Source organism: Sylvia atricapilla, chromosome 5 (genome assembly GCF_009819655.1).
Source record: "Sylvia atricapilla isolate bSylAtr1 chromosome 5, bSylAtr1.pri, whole genome shotgun sequence".
NCBI classification, from domain to species: Eukaryota; Metazoa; Chordata; class Aves; order Passeriformes; family Sylviidae; genus Sylvia; species Sylvia atricapilla.
Genome location: NC_089144.1, coordinates 27,724,231 through 27,750,626, shown reverse-complemented (window position 1 = coordinate 27,750,626; position 26,396 = coordinate 27,724,231). Strand labels below are relative to the sequence as shown.

General features: G+C 35.1%; 1 protein-coding gene across 1 annotated transcript in view; it reads right to left on the bottom strand.

Annotated features, from left to right (window-relative positions):
* The window catches only part of PNPLA8 (patatin like phospholipase domain containing 8), a 39,522-nt gene that overhangs the window by 12,397 nt on the left and 729 nt on the right, over positions 1–26,396 (bottom strand). Inside the window, exons 2-8 of the mRNA XM_066319036.1 lie at positions 25,088–26,294; positions 24,002–24,151; positions 22,619–22,770; positions 21,994–22,088; positions 18,445–18,616; positions 13,531–13,588; positions 11,170–11,364 (exon numbers count right to left, since the gene is read on the bottom strand). Of these exons, the coding sequence (XP_066175133.1) occupies positions 11,170–11,364; positions 13,531–13,588; positions 18,445–18,616; positions 21,994–22,088; positions 22,619–22,770; positions 24,002–24,151; positions 25,088–26,206 (1,941 nt within the window). The 5' untranslated portion in view covers positions 26,207–26,294. The remainder of the gene's footprint in view (positions 1–11,169; positions 11,365–13,530; positions 13,589–18,444; positions 18,617–21,993; positions 22,089–22,618; positions 22,771–24,001; positions 24,152–25,087; positions 26,295–26,396) is intronic.

The window sequence follows — 26,396 nt, the reverse complement described above, 5'->3', positions numbered from 1 at the left end:
TGATACAGATGGGTACAAATTCTACAGTCAGAAGGAAAGTAGACTGGGAAGTCTCAAAGTGTTCCAGAGCACTTGGGAACATGGTAGCACTGTACTTTCTGCAAATCTTGTCATATTTAAATAATTACGGTGAATGGGCATGAAGTCACCAGTGACATACTTAAGTCAGCAGTTTGAAAATAATTATTTAAAATTAAGATACTAAAATTCATAAATCATACCATACTTTACCATGGGAGAGCAGTTGTTTCTCACAAGAACATTCTCTACCTTCATAGGCTCTCACTGAGTTTCCTAATTCTGTCAGACTCAAGTTGAGCTTTGCAATTGTTCTGCATAACACCTTCTGTGCTGCACAGTTTTGTTTAAATGATGCTAAACTTTGTGAAGAAAATAATCTAGCACTGAATGAAGGATATATAATGCATGAAAGGCAAGTCTGATATTTGGAAGCTGAGTTTGTTGGCTCCATAGTAACCACTTCACCTCACTGCCTATGCAGACATGCTTTGCATTTTAGTTCACTCTTACAGACTTGCTCTGTTGTTTACTTTCATTGTATTTGTGAAAAAGCAGAGACAGAATTAGTACAAAACTATCACAGGACAAGACAGGCTAAGATTCTGAATGGACTTCTGAAAAGTATTTTTTAAATTCTATGCTTAAAGTCAATATAAATAAAATAAATATGGAGCTTAAGGATAAGTCTAGTTACTGCAAATGAGGAGTTTGAGTTGTTGCATAGTAATAAGGGGTTACTTCTTAGAAAAATTAAAATAACTACTTTAAAAACACATACTCTATTTTCCATAAGTAAATGGATATGCCTTGTCAAATCATTCTATAAAATCATCTCAAAACATTTATGTACGTAGCTGCAAACATCCTCAGAGTAGAAGACAGGAATGAGAAAGGGGAGAAATTCCTTCACTACCTAAGGTAGTAAGGTCTATCAATACTGCTAACTTCAAGATTCACATCCCAGCCTAGTCCTCTCACTGCTCTGGGCACCAGTGTTGTTATGAAAATGTCAGTACATGTACCCTAAGCTTTAAGGCTTGTTCAGTGAAGCATCACTGGGCTAAAAAAGTTATAGTTGTTTACATATGCTTTGTGAAAAAGAAGCCTACACATTCAAGTTTAACTGTACAATACACTAGTCCCCTACAGCATTCAGCAAACATACCCTTTTCAATACAAAGATTACACAATTATGTTGTTACATTTATACAAATATGCTTGAAATAGACATGAATTATGGCTCTCCTCTTGGGAGTAATCAGTCAGACTGGTCACAGTACTACTGAGGATGAAACTGATGAAGAGGAGCTCCCACTAAGACAGGAAATCTTTATTTTCCGTAACAAACTATTTGGCAAAATATATTTTATATTTTTTTAAGTTTTATAAACATGAAACAAGACAGAAGCAGAACTGTTTTCTTCTTATCGTGCTGACAAACAGTGGATGGTGGTGCCAATATTTCTAACAAATCTCTAAAATGTATAGTGAAGAACAATGTTTTAACTTCATTCTAATGGTGTGTTCCACTTTAGTGTTTGATGAGAAAAACATTTAAATAACTTCAGTAATTTTTTATATAGCATACAATGACCTAGAGTTGTCTCCTTATACAAATATTTCATCCAATTTATTTGGGGAGATTAATTTTTACTTTATAATCATGGTAAGAAGAAGACTACTGGATCAACTTCATACAATTATAATATACACTATGCTGATGCTCAACAGAGGCCCTAAATGGTGACAGATATAAATGCAATCCTCCTATACACCAAATTTATAACAACTGTAGAAAGAACCAACTCTTTATTTAGGGAGAGGCAGAGTGCTCCTTTAGATTCCTGAAATAAATACCTTGCGCTCATTATTTTGAGATGCTGTCTCAAAATGATGATTTCTCTTTAGACACTAGAAAAATAAACACTTCAGTTACTTGTCATTTCAAGGGAAATCCCTTTTTCACACTTTAGAACTAAGTGTGAAAAAGGGTTTCTTTGAAATGGCATTGGAAAAGATTCTAGAGAAAACATTTGTACAGAATATGAAAATTAAATGCATTTGTATTTATATTATTGAATGACACCAACATTAAATTTCCATTACTGCATTATTTTACAATTAAAGAAAATCTGAAAGTGCATTACCTATATTTGTACTTCTGCCACACCAGTTAGACTTTATACTGAGATCACATGACAAAGTTAAAAAAAAATAAAAAGAAATAAATCTAGTAACGTTTGAAAGTTTACTGAGAAGTCTCCTTTTCAATTCAACTGTTTTCCCATACAGTATTTATCATTTTCCCCCTAAAAACTAGCAACACCATAATACAATTGGCATACACTCAAATGTCATGATCAGTGCTTCTGAGAACTATCGATACTATTACTCTTATATGCAAAACATTTAATAATATATATTTTACAATCATTAGAATGAATGCCTGGCTTAGGTAGACTCCTAGGTGATTATCTTGAATTATTAACTCATCCTAGCGAGTCATTCATTCACAGAAAATGACCAGCTGCTCTGAAGACTTCACTGAATTTATAGGTTTATGTCAGATACAGAAAATGTATTACAGGGTACTGAGGAAGTTTGCTAAATATTACTAGACATCATAAAAGAAAGAGTTTTTGGCAATAAAATACATTGTCAGATATTTCAATAAAACCTATCTTGTGCATGGCAGATCTAATTACATTAATTCTGCAGCTAACAACAGCACGCAACCCAAAAAGATTCAGTATTTGAACCATGTTTCCCCAATGATGAATTGCCTGTAATATTACAAGCAAAGATCACAGTGTGTAATCTAAGAAAAAAATGAGCCCACAATTGAACCTACACTGACCCCAGACACAGACCCAAACTCAGGTTCTCTTACAATATCTGTGAAACACAGGCAAGGTTCAACAGTACAGTTAAAAACCTCAAAAATAAACCAACCAACCAAAAAAAAAATCCCCCACCCATGAGTCTGAACAAAATCTTTCTGTACTCAGATGACACCAGCATACTCAAATCCAGAAGTTTTGTCCTTGCTGACAACCTGCAACTTAGGAAAGCATGTAAATACTCTGTTTGCTACGGCAGAATATTTTGACTAAGGAGAAAGCTCTAGGAGCTGCAAAAAGCAATTACATTAATATAAAACATCTATAAGTAAGAGAGGAATCCCAGATAGGGAGATATCCTAATCTTTGTGAAATGTGACCATGTTAAATTTTCAAAATTTGAAAATTCTTTACATTTTATTTACCAACATAACAATCAAAATACTTAGTCAGACTCAATACATTTTTATGTCAATAACTTGATCAATGTTATTGCTATTACTTGTTGATATTAGTTTTCTTGATTAATTGGTCTACATTTTTAGCTGCTAGCTTTTTAAACAATAGTAAAATATTAGGAACTTCAAAATGCATTGAGAAAAACACAGAAAGACTAGTAGTGACCCATAGGGAATGCAGATGGCTCATTATTGGATATATAATTTATACATGCCACTTAAAACATGTTGGTCAATGCTGTAACTCTACAGTTAACTTTCCAAACTAAATGTATTACAGACTTCACTAATTTCTTTTTATCTTTCATATTCAAATTTCAAACTAAAAACTGGATTGCCAATTAAACCCCCTTATTTTTAGAACTATGCAAGCTACCTAAATTTGTCTTAAGACAAATTTATTCTTTACATTCTTACCCAAATATCAGATTTCATTTAACTGCAACTGAAACAAAGTATGTTTGCAGCTAAAGGATTTGATCTGAAAATGGACAAAATGTATGAGATAAAGTGAATTCGTTATTGAAGGTAATTGCCGTGAAGGGTTCACAATTTGGACACGAACTACCTAGTATCTGTGTTTACAGTGGAGACAGGTGGATGGTGAGAAAGAACTGAAAGAAAAGTTCTGCACTTTCACAAGTCCCCTAATTTAGAGAAGTACATGGCTAGATGACAAAATACAGCTGGTATCACAACTATCAGGAGAAGGCTCCGAGTAGAGAACTATCACACAATGATTTAAACCACCAACATATAATGTTGCAGTTGGAAAGGCAAGTGTAACTCTAAGCTGTATCTTCCTCTGAAAAAGGAAACACATCATACTGTTAAGGTAACACCTGGAATACCATGTTCCAGCCTGACCAAGTTAACTCCTCTGAACTTTGTTTCTGATTTAAAAGTGCTAATTTTGATTCCGGTGTATCATTCAACATTCCACAAAGTGTCATGGGTCATGCCAAAAACACACTGAATATTCCAGTTTCAAGAAAATTACTCAAAATGCTGCAGGTACAGCAGAAGACCATTAGGACAACCAAGAGAACAGAGTCTGTTTTGCAAAACTGAGACAGCTGGCATATTTAGACCAAGAAAATCAGAAAAAAAGATATGAGTGTTTTCATATAAGCATCAGAAGGATAAATACTACAAGAAGAAAAGTTAAATAAACTAGAAAACAGTGCTGGCACAAGAAGAATTTGTATCCATTAGCTAGGAACAGTCTTAAGAGCGAAAATGTGAAATTTTCTGGTCGTGAGAAAAATGAAGAAATAACTTATTGAAATAACCTTCTACAAGAGCAAACACAGCTTTACATATTCATCTATTACAGTCTATGATGCTGCTGTGGTGACCATGACAGAGGACTAAATTTGACCTGAGGGAAATAGTTTTTTTCTGTACTCCCTGATTTTTTTTTCCTATGGAAATAGCAGCTGAAATAATTAAATTCTGCAACCAAGAGTCTAAATCTACACATATCTGCTATTAAAAGTAACAGCATAAATATACCCCAAGTAAAAGAAACATTAAGATGCAAAAAAACTTTCAAGAGATTGCCAAATTATTTCAGATTAGCAAAATTAGCACCATGGATTAATCCTCGTATTGGAAGAGAAGCTCAGTACAGGAAACAGGGCTTAGAAAATGTTTTCTTTTCAATGAATGGAAATGTACTGGGTACTGAACTTTGTGCACATTTGTATGCACAGTGAAAATTATTCCTATCCCCTGCATCCATGGTGAGAGGGCAGTTTCCTAAACTACAGAGAAGGCAAATTAGAGGCTTGATGGTAGTTGACAAAACATGAAATGATTTTTCACATTAAGCACCAGACCATTATACATCAAAATCAAGCTTTCCTTGAGGGAAGAGGACGAAGTATACCAATAGTCTCACTGCATCATTTTATTTCCAATGAATATCACAAAGCTATTTTCTTTGGAAATATGGCCCATTTAAATCAGTGTTGGACAAATACACAAGCTAGAAAAATAAAAGCTATAAGCTATTAAGAACTGAAAATTTTTCTTTTTAATCTAAGAAATGGTGGCTGCAACATCAGAACGTGAGTGCAGAACATAGACGGTCTGTACAGAGATTACCGAACCTCAGTACATAACTCAGATCAAAATTTTCCACTCTACGCAGCCTCCTCTGATTTTACAAGATAGATTTTATAGCAAATATTAAGTGGTCAACAGTGTCACTGAAGATACACGGACTCAGAAATCTAAGCAAAAAAATAGTTAAATGAATACAGCTTATTTGAAAGCAAGGCTCTGTTTCTGCTTTTTAATAAGCACTCTGAAGATCACATTAGGAAAACATCACTCTGAAACAATTGAGATAAAAATTAGGATGCTTCCAAGTTAAATGCCTAAACAACAGACACACTCAAATTTCATTATACTAAACAAATCTGCCAATAACATGTCACTTAGCAAGCCCCTGCAGGGGATCTTTCAATTAGTCTGGTCTGCAAAATACTGGTACAGTAACCACAGCAATTTCACAAAGGCTGGTAAACTGCACCAGTGTGCATCCACCTTCAGAGCTGCTATCCAAACCTATAGAATCCATAAGAGAGAAAGAAACGCAGATATCCATGTAGCTTACATGTTCCAGTAAATTCCCTTTTCCTTAACAGTAACCAACACTGCCTTGAGGGCTGTAGGCAAATGTGTATGGCAACAAGCAGACAGAGAAACAAAGAAAGAGTTGCATCTATCATTGTGAGAACAAGATACACCTATTAAACTGCAGTCTGCTAAACTCAGCCGCATACTAACTGTGGCATATCCTAAGTATGAGAAGAACTTCAATGTGACCTATATTCTATGTCTTCTTAGAGCCTGGGAAGCACCCTTGAATCTAATTTTAAAAGCTACCACGTAAAACCAATTAGGGTAGGATGCACTTAGTGAATCACTTTTGAAGGCCTCTCCTGTAACAAGCTACAAAGACGAATTGCCTTTACAGATTTATTACCTAAAAAAGGGTAAGTTTGAAAAATATGTAGAAGCCATGAATTATCTTTTTTCAATGAAGGTGTAACTTGAAATTCTAGTTATATCATACTATTGTACTATATACGTCTTTTATTTTTAGATTGTATTCTCATCACACATCCTGTTACACTTGCATTATTAAAACTCCACTAACAGACTAGCTGCCAATTTAACTGCTTCACTATCTGATCTTGCTCAAAGAGAACACAATTATTTGAACAACCGTATACATTAACATCAACACTATAATAAATGGAACTGTAATACAACAATCGTACCATGGGAAGCTGTAAAGAAAGAGGTGATCAAGTCCTTTGCATTAAATTGGGCATATTTTATTTGAGAAAAATCTGTGGCTTTGTTGAATTTACCACCATCATAATACACAATTCCTGCTACCCTTTGAATGAATCCTCTGGGACAAATTTAGTTTTTACTCTAAAAGCTATTAAGTGCATAATGATTTTTTTACTTTTTAAACTGCTCTTTTAATTAATTTAATTAAAAATTTCCTCAGCATACTTTACTGTCTAGTGAAGTGACATTATTGAGTACCTCAAATGTCTCTCACACTACAGGGAAAAAAAAAAAAAAAAAAGGAAAAAGAATAGATATAAGAAGTAACACACCACTGTGGGAAGTAGAGGAGGAAGAGAAAGTCACTGGCTGTAGCAAGACTGAATAGAGGTTAAGAGCCTTCAGTAATTCAAAATTACATTTAAAATAAAGGTACTGACGTGTGGTAATACAGCTTCTATAATGCAACATCATGACTTGGTCTCTTGACTTGCAGGGCTCCTGGAGAAGCATGTTACAGGGATTAAATCCCTTTGAATGCTAATGTGCTCCTCTTTTGAGCCACAAAGAATATTAATCCTACTCCCCTCATCTACCAACAGCTGCACTGTTTTTTCTTACTTGACAGAGCAGAACCAGATAGTATGGCATGATTGACCTGAATGTAAATATTGCTGTTTGCAACAACTGATTGCTTTTGGCAGAAATTTAACAAACCAAGTCATCGGCTCACCTGCAGCACAAGTAAGCGTTCAGGCACCTAAAAACCTCTTTCTAAACAATGACATCAGAAAAATTGTAAAACTAATTTATTAGCTCATTAAAAAAATGAACACACTACAGAGTGCCCAGTACAGGAAATAAAACTGAAACGTTTCCAGTGAAAAGGCATGCAGGTGTGTACACAAATACACATGCATATACAACTCTACAATGACAGAAAAGCCAGTCAAAGCCAACAGTGAAGTTCGGCCATGACTCCACCATAGACATCTAGAGTCATACATAAAAACTTTGAGAATTCATCTCAACCCTACACATAACTCTCATTCAGCTACTTCATACAGTTTGTGACAGGACTCTGATTCCAACAAAAGCTAGATAACATAAGCCATGAATATGCAGGATGACCCTAAAAAAATTCCAATGATTTCTATTATCAAAATAAATATTTTCACACATTTGAAGAGTCTTCCGTCAGATGAACTGCCAGAGTGTTTCTCATTCAGATTTAAATGTTCAACTGACTGAAAAGCTAATACAGAACCTGATCTCTATATAATTCTTAAAGAGTCCCAAACTTCAAAGCTAGGAAATAAATACTGTACTCAGTCTGAATTTTCTCGTATATTTTTTGGATACGTCTGTTCTCGGAATTGTTTAGCAATATCAACACTTCAGAAGCAAGTTATATAAAAACTAGTAAGAAATTACTACAGTGTATGTTCAGAAAACAGATTAAGGGACTTAATGCAAGTTCCCAATCAATGAAAAAATTCTTAGAAGACCATCTTTCTGGCACTATACTACAATTTTGAAGCCTTTGGCATAAATTATTTACACTTAATGCACACTGTGCTAATGCACTTTTCAAAATCACAGTACTATCAAAAATATCTAACAATGTTATGCTTCATTTATTCATGTAGTTCAAAAGCAGTTCAATCTTTTAGACAGTGTATATACAGAAAAGAGCAAGATTTTCCATATACACTACATATATACTACTTAGCAAGGAAATTAAAACTACACTTGCAGTGCATTTTCAGAATAAAGATATTTAACACGGATCTACTATTCCCATATTTATGATATGAACTGTAAGAACAAAGAGTTACCACCATTAACATATTTTAATAAGAAAGCTATTTTAAGAAAGAATATGACTGCATTTAGGATTCTATTTTAAAATGCATTTATGCATATGTATTTCTTTCAATTTACATTGGGTATCTCAGCAGAGATAAAACTTTTGAATATCTTCTGTTTTCCAATGAGGTACCACTAACTCCCAGAAAAATAAGAGTAACAGTCTGCTGTATGCACTGAGGCTCTTTTCCCCAGGGTTAAAACAAGGCAATTTGAGGTTGCTTCAGAGTGTGCAGTGCATTTATAATCTCCTCTAGAAAGCTGCATGAAGACAGTTATGGAGCATTTGCATATATAATAACTTGCTACCTGTACATCCAAGTACCCCCCCCTACAAACCAGACAATTACGGAAATAGAGATGTGGTAGGAAAAGTGTAATGTGGGGAAAGAAAAGCATGTCAGACATGAAAGGTTGTTTCTATAAGAATTCAAGTGTTTAAACATTTTTGGCTGTGGAGAAGAGATATTTTTCAGATTATATGAAAAAGTTTAAACCCAAATATTTATCATCTAGTTCTACTACAATAAACTGTTTAAGTACTGAGAATATATTTAGTTAGTTACAGCTGACAAAGCTGAATCACATCCTAAGCCCTTGCTTTCTAGTAATTATAATGCCTCAAATAGAGAAGAATGCTGAACTTGGGAAACAGGGTTTGTAAGATTAGATCGAAGGCCTTTGTCCAAAGACTCTGGAGCAAGGAAAAAGATCAAGCAGACTTCATTCCAGCCCTATGTGTCTGAAAATACTGGATCTGATCTCTATTAACACTAATTATACATCCTCTAGTCTGGTAAACTGGACTTAGAAGTGAATATAGATGAAATAAGTACCAGCCTTACTGCATTTCACACAAGTCTGGCAATTCAGAAACTATGTTAAGACAAATAATTGTGTAAAACACTGTGTAGAAGTTACAAAATCATGTTGTTCATTCAACTATATTTCATGTAAAAGCACAGACCAATTTCCAAGTACTTTCAATTCAAGGAAAGTGGGTGTGGAAAGGTGAGAAGAGAAATAAAAACTTCTTCACATAGATTAACACTGACCCATCCAATCAGTTAAGGAGCAGCTTGGAACAGCTCCCAAAGCTAAGGCAGCTCCTTCCTCAGTTTTGCTTGTCCAGATGGAAGATGAACACATATCAGGATTTCAAGTAGTGCTTTGGCTTGGAATCTGATGTGTTACTCCACTTTTAGGTTTAAAAAAACTTATTTGCTTATTTCAGATAGTAGTTGACTAAAATGATTTCAGGATAACAAGATCTATCATACTGGAAAGGTTGTGGAGGGCAGTCAGATAAGGGAGAGAGAGGGGAAGAGTGTCCTAGACAAAAAGGTGGAACAGTAAAATGAAAGAAATTTCACAATCTCTTGAACCTTACCCTCCATGGGAACCCTCCCCTTTCACCCCTTAATTTCTACAAAGCTTTCATATAGCTGAATTATTTCATCACCTTACAAAATGTTGAATCAAAATATGGAAATATGCTCTTTTCAGATGAAATTCTAGCTGTTTGTCTGTACCAATGCTTCTTTTTACCACCTCTTAATGTTATGAATTTTTCTTTATTTCATCTTATACTAATTTATCTGTTAGCCTTTAAATTTCACTAATCAAGCACATAACAATACAAAGGATATTACAGTCTCACAATGGACAGCATCAGAAATTCTGTATGTGATCCAAGTATATTTTGAGCTTATAACTCAAAATATGCTTTTTTCCCAGCATTTGAGGCTAATGCCATCATATGAATTAATAAGACGAACATAACAGATGCTTTTATTAAACTTGAGTGATTCAATCCTGTGCTCTCTTTATTGAAGGTCTCTGGTTCAGTCCCCCTTTGTAGTCTTTTCTGCCCAGATCTGTATCAGGTATTTATTAAAATAAATACTAATAGTTTTAAACTAATATACATTGCAAGAAGTATTCTTTGAAAACCTGAAGAACTGCAGAGTAATACAGAGGCATTGGAGGACTAAAACCCTGTGGTTAAAAACCTATGAAGAAATTAATTTGCTTTGTTCTTTACTTAACAGGGTCACCAAGACAGGGTGTAATACAATAAAATAGCATGCACTGTTGATAGCAGACACTGCTTTATCCTCAAGGGAATTCCTTTTGCAGTTGTGCTCTGAGTTTTATCTTACTGCTCTGGCATCTCTTACTCTTCTTACTAGCCCACAACCAGGCTAAAGTTGAATAAGCTATCAATGGAAAGAATTAAAAAGTAAACCATAAACTGAAATTGTACAGGAATAAAAAGAATGTGGAAGTGTATAACCTGACTTTTTCACATTTTACAGTATTGTTAGATTTTTAAGTTACATCATCTATTAAATAAAATAACGCTCAGTGAAATAACAGTTGCAGACAGGAAGTCAGAGGGAACTTACAACTCATATAAGGTTTCCTTCCAGGCAGAGAAGAAAGTAACAGCAGAAGAGCTCAGATTTGTATTGAGAAGACTAAGATTTTTAAGGCTTTCTAGTCTGTAAGGGCTACAAGTGAAAAATATCCTTTCTTACCCCATCTGTCCTAAATTTCCTTTGTGCTACCAACTTATTTGCTTAGTTTTGATTCAGAGATTCGGGCCATGGTTTTTTTTCAGGTGTAAAATTAGAAAATATTTACTCAAGGAGAAGTTTTAGACTTACCTGATGAAGATCGCTGCCCAAAACATATTCCTGGAAGTAACCTGGTGCAGCAGATGATGCTCTAATTGCTTGCCACAGCTTATAGTGACAGCCTCCCATATAATGGGACTTCACACCAGGAAAGTGGTTGTAGTTTCTAAACACAAATGCCTTCAGTGGTGTTCCTCTGTTTACAATGGTGCTTACTGCAGCTACCTAGTGAGTGAGGAGGAACAAAATTAGTTATATATGATGATAATAACCATAATATGAGAATGAAAGCTTCTCACCATAAGAATTTCAGTTTATACATTAATGCACCTCTGGAATCTTACTAGGTTCATTATTTATTTACATTTTTATAATGTCTATCTAAATTTTAAAAAGTGTAAGTGAAACACAAACAAGAGACCCAAATCCCTAAGTAAAATGCTATTTTTAACCTGCCATTAATTGTTTCCACTGGCTACCCTATCTGTTTCTACAAATATCTGATATTTAAACAAAATGCTGCTGTCAATTATAAGATTTTAAAATACTTTTGTTTTGGAATAGTATTTCATTCTCAGAAGTCTGTAACCAGCAAAACAACAATGCCATTAAATACGAATGTCAGAACTGTCCATTTCTTTCTCCAAATAAATGATTACTTAATATTGCAACTGGAGTTAAAGAATAGTAGTAAGAATCTCTCCTGCAGAAGAATGAAATGTAAGTCTTTCAAGATTTTTTTGTAAGGATACTGAAATGTCAGTAACAGAAATCACATATGATCATCTAAGTAAAAATCCACAATTATATTAGCTTTGAAAAAAACCCCAACTATTATGACATAAAGAATGTATCTTACAGGTCTAACCACAAGGAGAAAGTACATGTAGTTACAGGTGAGTGTTAAAATGTGCAAGACCTTTAGAGGCGATGCAGGCAGCCTGGCTGGCACTGTCAGAACCTTCCTTAGGAGCCAAGTGGGTGTTCAATTCTATCTTGTTTACTGTTTTACAGAGTAGGGTGTTTTCATGAAATGTAACTCAACAGCACAGCAGACACTCTGATACCACTTTATGCATTTTCACTCTTCAGCTACTTAATTTAAATACTTTTATTCACTGTAAATTCATCCTTATAGAAAAGTGTAACTTCCAGATTATAATGCAAAAGCAAAACTGCCTGATTTACACTCCATCATTTGATGGAGGAAAAGTTTCCTGTTTTTCGCAAAAGGAGAATTTAGGTCTAAGCACTGTCAGAAGCAGTAAAAAAATAACTTCAGAAAATTTAATAGAAAACTTATTAAAAGAATGCTTTCATTTTTGGCAATACAAATGTACATTGCATGATACAGTCTAAATTGCAAAGTGCTCAGCACCTTCTGGAAAAATCCATCTTGCCATGAATTTAACAGCAGCTGAGCATAGAACTTCATGTTTTATTTTGATTTTGCCGTGCCTTGTATAGAGTGCCACTGCTGACAGCACTATAAAGTGATTACTGGGAACAGCTAGTTTCAGCTCTATTTATATTCACATTTTATTACTGAAGAACATGGAAGGAAGCCAAAGATCCCAGTTCAAAGATAACTTTCAAGCTATCAACATAGGATAGCTTCTCTCTCAGAAAGCAACATACCACACCAGCCTTTTCATGTCCTTGTTTTAGACACGGACTAGGAACGCAGTCAGTAAGGCACACGTTTCTATGTTTAGAAAAATGTGAATATCTTCCATTTAACAGTAAAGCATTGAATATAGTGCTATGACACCAAAACACCTGTTAATTACAGATTGTTCTGAAATATATCCTATTATATTTCTCTTCTTTCTTCACACCCTATCCTTCACCAAAAATAAAATACCCATGCTTTCTCATCTTTCATTCTTGTGCTGCTACTGTATGTAATGCCCCTCCTACGACTTTGTGCCTTTTCTATCATACAGGAAGAGATCCTGGGGCCCAAGAATGTGACTGGAGAAAACCAGGTATTCCAAAGTGAGAAAAAACCCTCGCCACACAAGGACAAGTAACAGAGATTACAGCTGACACGACAGAATCTCCAGACACTAGAATTCTTACGTGGAAAAAAACAAGCCCTACACAGCCCCAAAATGCTGACCCAGTATTTCTATGTTTACAAGTTTTTTAACATCTCTGCAATATATTCCAACTAGAAATCTTAAAAATATGAGAAATTGCTACTGAAATTTAAGAATCTAATTATTTTTTATCCTTTAAAAGCATGGGTTATCACATATGGAAGCCTAAAAAGCATTTCAACATTCATGCTGCCTATCCAGTATTCTTCTAGGTACAGAACTTACTCAGAATTTTTAAAAGTACATGTGAAATATACAACTAGTATTTACCTTCGAAAACTGTACTTACCTTTGGACATCTAGACTTTCTTGCAGTTTCAATCATAAGATTTGAGCCCATTTTTTCTCTACAAGAAAGTGTAAAAAGTTGAAAATGGTCCATCAGTTTAGCATGAACAAGACATGCATTTTTATCATCTTTATTTCTGAGACCTTTACATTTCAAAGAAGCAACATTTGTATTGCACTTTAATAATCAGATGTCTACAATTGAGTTCAATGAGCCAACATTTCAAACCTTCTAGTCTGTCGGAAATAAGTCTGAGGAGTGACTGAAGAGGTCTTGATTCAAGTTACTCAGTTCACATACTTAACCATAAATCACTACGATTACTCAGCTACATAGTTAGACAAAATACTTTGCTACATTTAGGAATCAAAAAACCAACATCCTTATTAAGTGGTTGAAATACACTTACTATAATATATTACTATACTATACAGTAATGAAAAATCACTCTCCTGTAGTTACAGAAACAAAAGCTACAGAGAAAGATGGCATTCCACATGATTTAGTGGAAAGTTAAACAATCTACATGTAGTCTTCCATAACAGTAATCCATATGGTAAATATGCATTTACCATTCTTTTTTGAGGTAGTATTTTTTCACATAAATACATTTTTATAAATCACACTAATGGTCAGCATTTTAATTTCTCACCATATCAGGGTCAGTATTCCCATAACTAACTAGAAGACAGCCCTTCTGCAAAGTAGAGGAGACTGGAGCAAATTACCATACTAATGAGTAATCTCACCTCACCATCTACTTCAACTTTGATTTGTTAACAATAAAGGTATAGAACTCCTACAGAGTATGGTCACCCATAATGATTCCAAACAAGCTTTCCTTTAAATCAGCAGGCTTTCTTCTTCCCCTAGAACACAGCCACCCAAACACTGGTGGTGCATCTGCCTTGTTCTGCAATGATGGTTTTCCATACTGCCACACTTTTAAAGTGAAGATATTCCATGTGCTGTTACAAGATCATCCACCTACAGCTTGCACCCATGACAGGAGGGAATAGTGCTTCCACTGTTAAAAACAACACCTTTATCAACCTGCTCAGGTCAGAAGATAAAAGAAGCTTTAAAGGCCACCACAGCAGCAGTCCTCTATTCTGACACTATGTGCAATTAGGACAATTTGCTACTCTTCTAGTGGATATTTGTGCTTGGAGGACGGCTATGTACATGCCCTTGACAGGGAAGAAGGAAGGGACACAGGTTCCAGTCCTATGACGGAAAACTCCTGCTGACACAGTTCTTGTACCAGTAGCACTGTTTTGTTTTATTTTTGCATCAATTCTAGTCTCAGAATCACCAGCCAGAAGGGGAAGAGTGACATCTGCACTCACTAACTGATTACAGAAGGAGATGAAGGCACAAAGAACCATGAAGTAGGAATAAAAGAAATGAGACTGACAGAGGTGAGATATCAAAGACATCTACTGATTTGCATCGCTTTCATCTACTTCTGACATGTCTGTATTTGGTATTTTTTCCCAAACCCCAAATGCAAAGATTAAAAAAAATGCATCAGCAATATCCTCTGCTTAATTATGGGAACCATCAAACTGCATAACTATCTCATCACATCCTGTTTTTTATGAAGGCCAGAAACTGGTACTCCAGAGTAGGTACAAGAAATCCTTTAAGCTACTGTGCAACTTTAGACATTACAGTCTAAGGAGAAAAGTTTAATATCACCGCCACATTTATTTCAATTCTGTCGCTAGCATTAATTCTGTAACTGCGTATTAAATAAATGTATTTGTCTCACTGTTCAGTTTTCTTTTACAAAGTCACAGAATCCACAGTTTATTCACATACTGGGTTAAGAGTCTTCTAATTTCAATTCTAAAAATTAAAATTTTATTAATTTTTAATTAAAATTAATTTAATTTCATTTTATTTACTTTGCAATGAGTAGTCCCCATTTTCAAAGAAAAGAAGAAACTAGTAATTTTCAAGATGCCTTACTATCTCAAGTTACCACTTTAACTTGTTTGCTTTTGTTAATGATAAAGTCTACTAATGTATGTTGTCTTCAGGTCACTGGCTACTTTTTCCCCAACTTGCAACAGAAACGTTTTCTAAAATGGGGAAATCAGAACTGTAAATAATGTTTTAAATGAATCTGTATTGCAAATTAATATAATGGCATTATAGTACTTTTTGTGTTTTCAATCCCAACTGTCACAGACTGAATCATCTTGTTTGACCACAAGTATACAGATATTTCATTAAACTGTCCATGACAACACCCAAATTATTTTTGATATTGTTACTTTAAATCCTGTAAGTATTTCACATTTTTCCACTCATCAGTTATTACTTTACACATAATTTCTGTTGCCATCTTATTTTTCCATTTATCTACTTTGTTTGTGTCTGTCTGCGACCTATGTCCTCTAGACATGACCTACTTAAACAACGAGTCTCTTTCACAAACATTGCTCTTTCATTGCTTCAAGTCACTAATATTGCAACACTTATTTCAATAATGCTATGAATAACATATTGCCAACCATTTGCTGGAAGATTCATTCTAATGGGCTACAGCAGTGATGCAAATGCTCTGGAGAAAGTGCACTCAATGCAAAAGGCAAAATTTAACTTCTACCCTCTTCTAACAACAACAGTAGTACAAAGAAAATATGACATCTTTACCAAACCTACAGGAAAGACTTTTATACCATGTGCTGGTATGGAATGTGTTCCCCATCTAGACATTAGAGACCAGTGTAAATTTGTATTTCACTCTGCAAAACAAATACTTAAGTATTATTAGTTTTATTCCCAAACACATGCATTATCCATTTTCCTACCAAAAGAGAACATGAAATTTTTATCTTATGCTCCACACAGTGACTGATTGCTTCTCAAGACTATAATCCCCAACATGAGATTTCAGCTACCTTGTGAAAACCCCTAGCTGCTCACCAAATTTCTCCAGTAGTTTCTTAAGACAGCATGCAAGAAGAAAATTGTATATGTCAACAACAGTGAAAAGAAAACAGAGAAGTTGGAGCTATAAGCCAGGTTCTTAAAAATGCTCACAAATGCAAATCAATATAGCATTACATACACTGATATGTTGTAAGTAAAATCTTCTGCATAATGTAAATTATTAAAACGAGTCCTCAGACTGCAACTCAAGAAATACGTAAGAGGAGCTTAAACAAACATATACAGAACACATGAAATGAATTCCCCAAAGTTCTCTGAACGAAATGTCAGGTAACCAAAATTAGTTGCCATTTTCTGAAATGCAATTTATAATATACTCCATGAATGCATAGAACATTGGCCTGATGAAACATCACTTAATTATTTTCAGCAAGAATATCTTCCGACAGAAAATACCACTACTGATAATTGTGGTAGGACTAAATGTATTACATGTCTGCACACTGTCAATGGATTGTTTCTATTTCAAACAAGGCTGACAAGTTACCATTTAAACTACAAAAATGCACACTGCAAAAGTAATGCTTTAAATTCAAAGCAAAACATAAAGCAGTTTCCCCATGCTATGACAATGTTAGACCTGCTCTCCAATATTGCTTTAAAAGAGATACTATATAACCTTACAATTCCCTTCTCAGTTCCAGGCCCTCACACCACAGGGAAGTCTCTAGGAATTCCTTCAACAAAATGCTCTGCACACATAGCATCTCCCTTCAACACTGCAGGTCACCAAGAAATCCTTTGTTGATCAGCACATTTAATTTTTAATTTACTCTATAGATAATATATTAATTGCCTGCTTTTGTCTATTGCACAGGACTAGTTCTTTACCTCCCTCACATGCTACATGTAGCTGCAGAAGAACAATAGTATTTTAATTAAAGGTATGTAAAATACTTCTACATGAGGTTGTGATCTTCACAAGACTTCTTTTAATTGGGTGGGGAAGGTAATGAAGGAAGACAGAGAAAATCTAACTTCTAAAAAAAGACCTTCGGATATCTGAGAAGAAAAGCTCATGATATTAATTTGATAAATGTATTTATTTCCGAAAATATGCATGAGCACAGAGAAGAAATGCTTAGAAGCTTTTCTCTCCACTTCATCAAAGATGATGCTTAAAATTCAGACCGCACTGGTATTCTCTCTATTATGTCATAAAAACTCGTTTAATCCCACAAAACACAGTAATCACGTTCCCAAAGGAACTTGTTATAACTTATAAGAAGGAACCTTTTACCATTTTACATTTTCTCTCAGAAAAGATTGTTCCAGTTCTTTTAGTGGTAGGGTCAATTTATGCTGGTTGGGAAACTACAACATTAGTTTGTGAAAAATTATAATCAATTGAACTGATAACAATACAAATACAGATGAATAAAACTAAGAAATAAAACCTGTAATATAACAATTCTTTCTTGTGGCTTTTCCTGAATAGCCATCAATGCACATGAATACATTTCACAGGCAACTCCTGACACTGCGGATAATTTTTCATTGCAATCCTTACAGCTCATTTCCCTCTCAAAGAAAGTGGCAATGGACAAAGCCCTCCAACATAGTAGCAAACATTAAAAATCCCTACTACAGCACATTATTTCATTTCTCACCAATCTCCTTTGGCTAAAAAAGGCACAGCAGGTTGCTAGTAAAATTCATAGCAAATCTGCAATGAGTCAGATCAAGAAGAGCTGGCAAGCATACAGGAATATAATCAGAAATCAGTGCAGTAAGCTTTACAGTAAGCTTTATTCCCCAGAGACATAAATCATTACATTAAAAGCTCCTGACATTTTGGTAAATATGAAACCAGCTATTTCTAAAGAATGAGAGTATATGTTAATCTTTTCTAGTTCTTTAAAAGAATCTGTACACCAATGAAGCAATAACAAAACCAAATGCACTCAGACATTGCACTAATTATTTTTCACCTGATTGTCTTTTACTTACTTGAGCATTTTTTCCCATATATCACTGTCATAAAAGGCGTGGTTCCAGCCCATTTTGACTGTTCCAACAATGACATTCTGCTTAAAAACATCTGATCCTAACTTATGGTACAGTTCTTCACAATCATCCAGGGGGATATGGAACAACCCCAGCATAAAAGCTAATATAGCTCCTAAAAAAAAAAACCAACAAATATTTTGTAATGTAAAGTGCATCCTGGAGTAAGATTACAAAAATGGATTACCAGTTAACATAGTTCATTGGTTAACAGAATATCTGACTTGAAACAGCAAGACCAATTGACATTTATATCACTAAATTCCTGCCAGAGATCACAAACCATCCTTTAAAAGAACATATACAAGATAGAAAAAGTCTATTTCCAAAAACAGAAATATGAGAAGTTGAAAAATTACATTCTTTCACTTTGCAGATTACAACATGCATATGGCAGAAAGCAAATTAAATCCATTACTTTATGTGAAAAGAGAAACGAGCAAGAGAAATCTTTGCTGTGGTATTACAATTTATTTGAAGAATTATTTGCTACCATGCAAACTCTTAAGTCAGTAGAGACTTATTCTAGGTAAATTCTAGTAAAAATGGTTTCAGTAGTTTGGATTATATTTGCTTGCAACCATTTATAATTAGTTTCATACATGCTGCCATCTAGTGTGACAAATTATTACCTCTCCTTGTAGGCACAAAGTAAGAGCATTCAAAAAGCATTGCTGCTAAATACCATTAAAAGGACTGTGGGAAAATACAATTAATGGATTAATGGAAAATACAACTCCTAGATATATTAAACTGAAAGGGACACACACAACCTTTAAATCTAGTTGGCTATACTGTGAGAATGTGTAATTAACCATTACAAATAATTAGGACACGTCACTTTTTTAAATCTGGAAATAAATGCCATAGACTTAAATAAAATTAATTTTAAAAGGTGCCAATTCTTGAAATGAGTAAGAATATAATGCATGTGCAGGAAGGTACAGGTGGCTTTAAAGGAAACATGACTTCCAAGCCCTTTTTCACTCTCACAATGCCCACCACTCTGATAGCTGAGCATTAGAGGATTGATGGTCTCAGTTTCTTAAAAGGTAGCACAGATGCTTAAGGCAATCTGGGCCCACTTGACACAAAGTTTCTTCAAGAGAAACTTTCTCAATTGCCAAATCACCAGATGCCTGTATTCAACTCAGACAACACCTAGCGCCTAGAGAACCACCATTTTCCAAGTCAGGCAAATCCTCTGCCACATTTTCTTCCTCTAAACTCTCCAGCACCAGTTCTAGAATATCACACATCCGCCAAAGTATGCAGAGCCCATTAGAGCATCATTGCAATGATCTTTCTCTGTGACAGCCTGCATTTCCACCCTCTGACTCCCAATGAAGAGAAACACAGGGAAGATAACTACAAAGACAGTGATGCTGAATTCACAGGAAGGGCATTTCTAAACTTCAAAGGCAGAACAGCTGAACAACAGTAAGAAATACAAACACTGCATCAGAAAAGAGAAGTGCAGTGCACAAGAGGCATCCTTCCTGTAATTTAATCCATCACTCTAGTAAAGCACAATTCATTCAGCTGCAAGACTATCAGCATATGTACTGTCAATAAAAACAGAACTTGCAGCAGTGCTGGCAGATAAGTACAACCTCACCCAGCCATGTCTTTGCATTTATTATTGCAAGTTGGACAACTGCAGACAAAAGCTTAATTGTGTAAACAAAATTTAAAAGAGTATGCTAAGTATTTACTAGCAGTCATAAATCCCAAAATTTGAGGAAGAATCAAAAACAAAAGTTAGTTCTAGTGACAGTAGTGGGAGTAAATTAAGAACACAAGGCCTCTATCCAAGGTAAAATACCTTTATTATCATTGAAGATGACACTGGGGAAGTATTTTGTAGGGAAACCATCTTCCAAAGAAACAACCACTTACTGCTAAACTAACTAACAGGATTTATTTGGACGACTATTAAAAATGTAAAGCAGGGAACTATATTGTGCCTAGAAACAAATTCTGTCTAGGAGACCAAAACACTCTCCTCCACTATTTTGAGCCTATTAAGCAAATCTCCTGAAACACTCTTTATCTACTCATGGTGTTCCATGTTTAATAAGATTTCTGAATAAAACTGTATAGAATATAGCGAAAATTTTGAACAATGTGAGTTTTTAAAGGAAACTGAGTTAGTAAATTACAGCATACCCCTTGTGTTAGAAAACATAATTGGGCTGCTACTGGTCTAACATAATTTCTGAAGGAGATTACTATCTTTAAAGGAGAAACTTTATGCTTTGGAGTTTCCTGCTTTCTACGGAGGAGTAACTTATCACTGAGTCACAAGAGTAATTAAGACTGGGAGGGACCTGTAGACATCATCTGGTCTAACCTCCTGCCCTAACAGGTATAATTAGAATAGGTTACTCAGGACTTGCTCATCCAAATTTTGAGTATCTCCATGGATCGAGATTACACAGCCTGTGCAGGCAACTTCTTCCAGTGTCTGACCATCCCAGCATGAAAAACATGACCCCATACCTAATTATAACTTCCCTTACTCCAACTTGTCCGTTGGCTTTTCTCCTATCATTGTGCATCTTCAAAATTATTCTAGATCCACATTATCTTTTTTTTTCCATTAGCTGAACCAGGATTAAGGCCTACACTTAGCCTTCTCTACTCAATCCCAAATAAACCATTTTCTGCACTCTCCTTTACATGTCATGAACTCCAGTCCCCTGACCATCTACTTGGTTCTCTGCCAGACTCACCCATTATGTGCAAGAACATATTACAAAAGATTAAGGGTTTACAGAGCAGCCTTTATAACAAGGCATTTTTGGCCAAACAAAAATGACCCTTAAATTGTTGGGTATGTTTTTGTCCATGCAAGCCAATGCGGTGGGGGCTTTTTTGCTCTAGAGTACAGTGATAGTTCGTGTCCAGCTTGTTCCAAACAAGATCAGGTCCTTTTCTGCAATGCTGATTTCTAGGCTGTCAGCCCACCTCAGATGGAGGGCTCTGTATCTGGCTTTACTGAACCTGCCAAGCCATTTCTCCAGCCTGTACAGACCAATATGAACAGAGGGCACCACAGCACTGACCACTTCCTCTAATTCAGATCATTCAAGATCTCGCTACAGGCATGTTCTGTCCTTCTGGCAGGTAATTAAGAAAGATGAAACATTGCTGTTAACTTAATTAAGGAAACAGTTCTGACCCAGTATCAACTCCTGCGGGATATTACCTTAGTAGTCTGTAAAGCTCCATAAATATCTAAGATAATGGTTTCTGTGTGCAAATTGAAGATTTCATGTAAATTGAAAAAATGACAAATCAGTTTGAAGCCAAAAGTTTATCATAAACTGCCCAATGTTCTTATTCAGAAGCAAAAATAAAGACTCCAGAAATCACAACTGTACTTTCCCAGCTTACACTCAAAGTAAGAAACAGCAAAATCAGTATTTATTCTCAGATGTTATTTTACTATATTGATAGCAAAACTCCAACTTGTGACTTAATAATTACCTGTGCTTACACCACAGATGTAGTCAAAAAGTTGATGAACTGGTTTTCCAGTTAATTCTTCTAGTTTCCGTAGAGTCTGAAGTGCAACTAAACCCCTGAAACACAAAATTCCCCGTCACATACAATGCCAGTCTTATCTTACATAGCTCTAATCACTTTTCAGTCACCTTTGCTTCATTATAACTTATTATAATTGAATAATTCCAACAGTAAGAACCCTGAATATTTCAGGAAATAAAAGAGCAGCAGAATACAGTTAAAATAGAATGATGAATGTTAAGTATGAACAACACACTCAGGCATACCAAAAATACTATTCAACAGCTTCAGCCATATTGTTTTATAGCAAAGGCTTTGGGAGTGATCAACTTCTGTGGCTGTAGACTAAGGATAGATTTAGTTGTGACAGAGAGAGATAACTGTGTATGGCAAAATGAGCACCAAAACAAACACCATTCAAGCAGAAACACATAAAAACCACAATCCCTTAGGTAGTCAAATGTAACAAAAATGTAACTCATAAATTGCCTCTTTGGGCATTTATCTATCAAACAAGAGACTGAAATTTTACCTCTAGTTACAGTATTTAAAAGGTTACAAGTATGTAAAACCCCGTAAGTTTTACCTTGTTCCTCCTCCATCAATGGTGAGGACTCGAACCCCCCAGCCTTTCACAGGGTCTGTATATCCAATCAGAGCTAAAATTTCTCTAACAGCAGCCTGAAGACTTTCATCATTAGCCTGTCTCAGTCGCAAGAGGCATGGGATTAATTTTTCCTGTTGATAAATACAAGCATATTTCATTCTAACCACATGTTTAAACCAGAAGAATCCATTCTTAAATTTCCTACTGTGGCATTGAAGTATAGAAGTAATATATCAGCTAAACTTTGAAGAAAACAACTTCAAATCTGTATTTATCCTGTAAATCTGTATACCATGTATATACTGTATATACCACGTCTTTCTCTAAAAAGGGAAAGAAAGGACGTCCATATTATGCTGTACACACCTCATTGCTACAGTAACTACCTATCAGAAAAAAGCAATTAAGATGATGTGTAAATATTCTGAATAGCTAGGAAAGCTACATTTACCACTTCAGTTTTATTGACTTAGTATCACCTCAGCCAAAGGTAGACTCCAGCAGGGAGCACACCCAGACTTGCTTAATAAGTATCACACTGCTTCAAAACAAGAAATGCCTTCTAAGTACACCAATATCAAAACAAAACATAAAATGCTTTCTCACACAGAGTATTTTTAGAATGCACATTACCAAAAATATATACAGCATTACAATAAAAATGGGAATAATGAATACACTCTTTCATATAAAAGTAATTCACATATATTTACGTGAATGCCTAACCTGTACCCTTCTCAGATGATTCATATGGCCTACACTCCATTCCCAAAAGCTACTTTTCCAGAAATTCTGCAATCTGTGCCACAGGTTTGTCACATCTTGTGAAAAAAGGCACAAGGTTGATAAATGCTGTGATTAGCTAGTACTTCTGGAATAGTCTACCACCCATCTCCTGCTGTCTCAATGCAGGGAAGGAAACAAGTAGGACTAGATTACACCTACTTATTTGATGGTTCTCTTGCCATCTCTCTTCGAAGAAAGCATGTAAACAAGCATAGAAAGTACTGTGCATATACAGATCAACTGTACAGCACATTCCCATCTGGGCAACTGGCACAGAGGACACAGTGTACGACCTTTATCTACCACTGGAAAAAGCTATAGCACCTATCCACATGACCATGCTGTATGCTTCTAAATTAAACATTGCAATCTTAACAGCCTTTAGCTAAACTCACAGCAGTTTGTTTATAAATCTGCTTGAACCAGCTAAAACTTATAAAAAGGAGACACTCAAACAGTAATCTTTGCAAATAGGAAATAAGACTAGTTCACAAAAGCACAGAAAGAGTTTTTATGTTATTCTACATCAATCATTTGTCAGATTGTTTTTAATCTAAGCATAAAAACTATTTGCACCTTAATTGCAACTCCTCTGCTCTCTGGAAATTCCAGAAGATGATAGGTTAGTTCTTCAACCCTGTTGATGCAGACTCTTTGATCAGAGGATCTCCGTATGGCTTGAACTAAAGCTCGAGTCCTGTTATCGATACTCACTCTTGCAATGATCTAAAGAAGACAAACAGACAACATAAAACTACTCTAAGAAATGTGTAAGCCTTGTCAAGACTAATTTCAATGTGTTATTTTAAGATTTCTCAGAAGCAATGAACACCATGTTGTACTAGAGATTTCCTACAGGTTCCAAGTAAGCACTGCTTAAATTGTCAACAAAACCCTTTTGATTCTTTATTTAGTAGGAAACTAAATAAAGTTTACAGCAAGAATACCAAACAAACATGTCAGTATGTATTCAGATGGATTTTCAGGGCAACTCTCTGGTATTTAAACCACTAACAAACCATGAACTGTAAAATTACTATAACTACAAAAAACGGCACAATTAGATCTGTCTGTAATTATGGACACTATGCACATATGAACTAAATATATGTAACTACAACACACACACACAGATGTGCGTGTATATATATATATATACACATACACACCCTATACATAAACTCACATAAACATATCTATACTTACAAAAAACATTTAATACTTATACACAGATGTATCTGTACCTACTTTTAAGTACAGATGTATTTGTAAGTTCATATACAGTATGCATACATATATAATACATATATATATATAATATATATAGTTTTACATATGTATTTATTTATCAAAGTACACAGAATGAATCACAGAACAGTTTGGGTTGGAAGAGGCCCTAAAGATCATCTAGTTCCAACCTCCCTGCTTTGGGCAGGAACACCACATATATACTTATATGGAAGTACAAGTACTTATCTGTAAGTAAAAGTATGTGTACACACGTATGTAAGTATACACACAAGTGTACACTTATTTATGTAAGTAAATGTGCATGTGTATCTACACTTACATATAGGTATATACCCTAGTGTAGCATATATATACATTTGTATAAAATATACATAGAAATAATACAGAAATTAACATTAAACAAAGACTTGCCTTTTCTCTCTGAAGAGACAGATGCTTTTCCCTCTCTTCTGCAGTCCTGGCCTCTTTTGCTTTGTCCTCATCACTCTTCTCAGACACTTCTTGTTCTTGCTGTTTACTCTTTTCTGGTGAAACAACTTTTGGATCAGATCTTAACTTTGGAACCAACCCACCAATATAGCTGTCTACAAAAGCTTGTACGCTGTTACTGGGATACGAAAGAAAGTTTGCAATACTTTTTTTAGTGGAAACTGGGAGAGCACTACTTGTCTTTTCAGTACACAAGGTCTCTGCTTCAGGAGCTAAAGTACGTGCCGAATCCACTCTCTTTTCTTCGCTTGTTACAGTATTTGCTGCTGAATCAAGCTTATTCTTCTCTTTGCTTTCAGAGTCCTGTAATAAAGCATTCTTCTTTTTCCCTTGTTCCATAACAGAATTATCAAAGTATGAGTTGATATGATCAGCTACGAAGTTGTAAGTCTCTCCAAAATTTGTAGAAAAGTAGCTTATATGAAAAAGGTGATTTTTAGGAGATGCTGAAACTTCTGGAGTATCTTGACAAGTGCCGCTTGAACTTACTAACACAGATTCCAAGTTTTCACTTGCACAAGTGGATTTCTTTGCAGCTGGGTCTCTGTTGCAATCGTCCTGAGTTTTGACATCTGTAACTTGTTTATCATTTTCTAGATTTGTGCTGACGTTATTTGCATCTGCACTACTTTTATTTGCTTTACCCAAAGTACCTGAGTGGGACTTTAATCGAGCTATCCGTGACACCAGTTCACTGTGAGTGCCAGACACGGCCTTAGACACAGATTCTATAGTATTCCTAATTCGTGACATGCGAATGCTCACCCTCGTAAGTCCTTTAGAAGAAGAAGTTAAAAGTTTGGAAACTCTGTAGTATAAAAACTCATGGCAATAAATGTACTTGCTATACCAAAATGTTCTACTTCTGGCCCACTTACACCAAGGCTCACTTGTATGAAAAACTCTCAGGTGTGCAGCATGATTTATCCTCCAGCCTTTAGGTCTACAGAAACACAGGTATTTGTTTCTCTGCTTCCACCAGAAATTTTTTGGGTTACCCAGAAAGAAAAAATATGCGTCTAAGGATAAATGAACTGTCATTACTTATAAATAATTGCACGTTTTCTATTTTGCTTTCTACTTCATTCCAAAAAAATGTCAATAAATAAATCCCGTAATGTAGTGTTGCCTGAAAAAGAAAAAACAAAACAAAATGCAACAATGGAAACGCTAAACGAGAAACAAACTAGAATCACAGAGTTGTTTAAAACAGATGAAGCTTATGTATCCC